The sequence below is a fragment of the Gnatocerus cornutus genome, chromosome 1 (assembly GCF_029298725.1).
Source record: "Gnatocerus cornutus isolate USDA-ARS CGAHR chromosome 1, icGnaCorn1.1, whole genome shotgun sequence".
NCBI classification, from domain to species: Eukaryota; Metazoa; Arthropoda; class Insecta; order Coleoptera; family Tenebrionidae; genus Gnatocerus; species Gnatocerus cornutus.
Window position 1 is genome coordinate 11,909,484 of NC_142233.1, and position 3,584 is coordinate 11,913,067.

Sequence of the window (3,584 nt, forward strand, 5' to 3'; positions counted from 1 at the left end):
TATTGGCGCTGTTAATACTGAAAAATTGATTTTAAATTGGTGCGTTGAAGCTACAGGTACCAGCATTGCTGCACCAAGATAAGTTCCGCTTGGACAAAAATTATACTTTCCTGATTTCTGTAATTGATTTAGTGATAAATTACATCAAGTTTGATTGGATTTTCTGCACGTTTTCAACCGTGAAAGACCGATAACGTTATATCTTTGTAACAGACGAGTATTAATAATATTGCCGACGCTATAATGTGATAATCTGTGCGATTTCTAAAGCTTCCAGTGTTTAGAATTCATTCGGTTATGTGATCTTTAATAATCCTATTATCTTAATAATTAGTTACCATATGGGTTAGATTCGATACATTATCATTATTAACACCGTTTTTTAACTTTGCAAGTTAATACTTTAATCATCACTTTGCTTTAACGTTGGAACTAATTAAAGCCCTCTTATGGTAAGGGTGAACGTAATTGTGACTGTCTTACTTAATGAAAATGTTCTGATATTTACTGAGCTTGCTTCCAGCGGTAATACACGCGATAGAAATGGTTCCGATGTTGTAACAAATTCGATAAATGCGGACGATGTCTTGTAAACAAGATTCTATTCATGGTACAAAACTGTTACTTTTGTGGGTTTGATCTAATATTCCCTATTTTTTTTTTGGTTTTTGGAAGATTCAGTTTTGGGTCAAAAATTTGCGGAATAGGAACTAACGTAGTTTCTATAAATTTGGCATTCTGCTTTAGTTTCATTAGATTTCTTTTGATTTCAAAGATTTTTTTTTTCAATTTCCAAAGTTTCCTGTTTTTTGACTGTTTTTAAATTACATTTTCAGAAAATGTTGATTTTGGATCCTCTGTGTAGGTACTTTAGATCTTTGGATTCAAATTCTTTCAAGATCATTTTAATTTCTCTATATTTTGCATTTTTAGATTTTTCGTCTTGATTTTAATTAACATTTTCCAGAGCCTTTTCAAAATGTTTGAGTAAATAGTGTACTGTAATAGATTTAGTTAACTTTGAAATATTACCTTAGTTACTTTCACTTTTGTCAATAGATTTTCCAAATAAAAGCTAACATTTTGCGCCCTTTTAAATCATTGATCATTACATTATTGGTGACCCCGAATCCAGAATAGTGAAAAACCACCGTGTTGGACCATTCCTTGATTTGAAGATCTGAGATTGTGGCAACCTCTAGGATAGGTGGTCTTGACCTGAACGTTGTCAAACAAATGTCAATAGTCATTTCTCAGATTTAGATTGTACATGATTACTATTACTAATATAGTTTATCCGTGTCGCAGTTTGATTTAATCCCTAACCACCAAAACTGGTGACCCCGACGTGATTAATTGTTTGGTGGAAAGGATAAAATCATAGACAATATCCGCATCGGTACAAGAAAGTGACGCGAGTGAAGAGTTCCGCAATCACATCATGCCCGATACACCACCACCAACAGGACCAAATCAACAAACGACGACAGTTGCAGCTATCGCACTACCTCCATTTTGGGGAAATACCCCCGAGATCTGGTTCCACTTAGTTATCCCTCATATCCCTCATATCCCTTATATCCCTCATCTACCATTGTCGTTGGCTTCTGCCAGTTAAATGACGCTGCTGTTGCTGCCGTTGTTACGATGGTCGGCGTTGTTTCAAAAACCTTGTCGGCGATGTCTGCCACTTGTTCGAGGGCATATTGGGTTAAAGATACCAGAGTTGGTTGTAACTGCAACAGCATCTGCTGCAGAAATAGTTCGCGCAGTACACCATCGTTGACGAACTGTCTATCACCCACTAAATTCCTCATATGCCTGAGTAATTGAGACGGCTTTCTGCTGCCCAGTTCCAGTCCGGACAAAAGTTGTTTCAGTTTTTGAGTTTCCGACAATGAGGTCCTGTTTATTATTGTTTCTTTTAAATTTGTGTATGGTCGTGTCGGGTCAGGGGTTTTAATGACATCAAACACTTCTTGCGCGATCTCCTGCGGGAGGACTTTTAACAGGTGTTGGAATTTCGTGTCTTCTCTCGTAATTTTAGGGTTGGCTAAGTCGAAATTTGCCTCGGCCAAGTGGAACCAGATCTCGGGGGTATTTCCCCAAAATGGAGGTAGTGCGATAGCTGCAACTGTCGTCGTTTGTTGATTTGGTCCTGTTGGTGGTGGTGTATCGGGCATGATGTTATTGCGGAACTCTTTAACGAAGAACTTTTTTATTTTTAATTTTGCAAAAAATGTCAAAGGAATGAAATTTGTTACCTAACTCAAACCAATTTTCACTATTTGATTGACCCATTACCTGTTTTAGCACATAGTTCAATTTTAACTCGTAATTTTTTAAGACTGTTTCAAATTTTCTCAATTATTGTTAATTTTTTAATACTTACACATTATAGGGTAATTTTTTTTTAGTCTTTAACGCACTATTTGATATTGTGAATCCACAGCCTGCTATTATTTAAATGCGGTTATTAAATTTAATAAACAAAAATAAAGAAAAAGTTAATTTTAAGAGTACAAACTAATAATTTTGAAATTTTAATTGCAGATTTATCTGTTTTGAAATAAGCAAAAAATGTTATTCCTTTGTAATTTTTTTGTAAAATGGAAAATAAACTTTTTTTCCCTCTTGTGAACTCAATCCGGGGACATACTGTATATGGTCAGTTTTCTAGTGCACTTTTAGCATTTTTCTTGAATTGTGATCGATGCGTCAAGAAACTCCTTAAAGCACTGTTTTCTGAGTTGGTACTTGTGCCAATTGCTTGTCAAAACTATGAAATGAATCCAATAATAAGCACTATATGTTGACTGATGACACTTGAATGACGTTCAAACTCTATAGGAAAATGTCTCCAAATGGAAATTTTATAAGCTTTTTGTTAAAAAGAGTTACAATAATGTTTCAAGAAAAAAAATAGTATAAAACTCATGTGTTATGCAATGTACTGTTATCTATATGTTAAAATGTCTCCTTGCAAGAAGTTTGTTTTCCATATTAGAGTCTTTGTGGCAACTGTTTTACCTTTGATGAATATCAACTTGTCAACGTAAATAAACGTAGAATAACTTATTGAAAGTTGTGCATAATATGCAGACTTCCCCATTACTGCACATGTTTCGAATAACTTAGGAAGTTTTACATGCTGTTACCAGTGCAAGTAGATAATAGGTACATCCTAATTTTAGAGCCTGTAGCGAAAGATAGGATCCAGTTTAAAATTATGTAAAGTTCCAGACTAGCTCCATTTTTTCCCGAAACAATATCGATGACCCCGAAAAACGAGCGCGGTCTTAGAACTATTAGTTTTTCTTCTTTCTTTATGTGCGAGATATATGTTCTTTTCCAGCTTAGGCTTTATCCGGTTCTTGGAGTGACCAGTCGCTCGGCACTAGATAAATGAGAAGCCATTTTTCTTTCAGACGGGTCGCGGAGTGTTAATTTGAGAGACAAAACTGGCAGGGTGTGTGTTTGTATATGGTATTGTGTTTGATTATAGGGGGCGCCATTAACGCCATCGATCTCACGTGGCATGACTAATTCTCAACCGGTCTCCTATTAGACACTCGCGCTTGCAA

The 3,584-nt window shown here is 35.5% G+C and overlaps 1 protein-coding gene across 1 annotated transcript; it reads right to left on the reverse strand.

The window, feature by feature from the left end:
- Positions 1-1,550: 1,550 nt before the first annotated feature.
- Positions 1,551-2,183, reverse strand: LOC148180386 (uncharacterized). Its single transcript, XM_088037357.1, has one exon. The coding sequence runs from the start codon at positions 2,181-2,183 to the stop codon at positions 1,551-1,553; it is 633 nt and encodes a 210-aa protein (XP_087893483.1).
- Between the last annotated feature and the right edge of the window lie 1,401 nt (positions 2,184-3,584).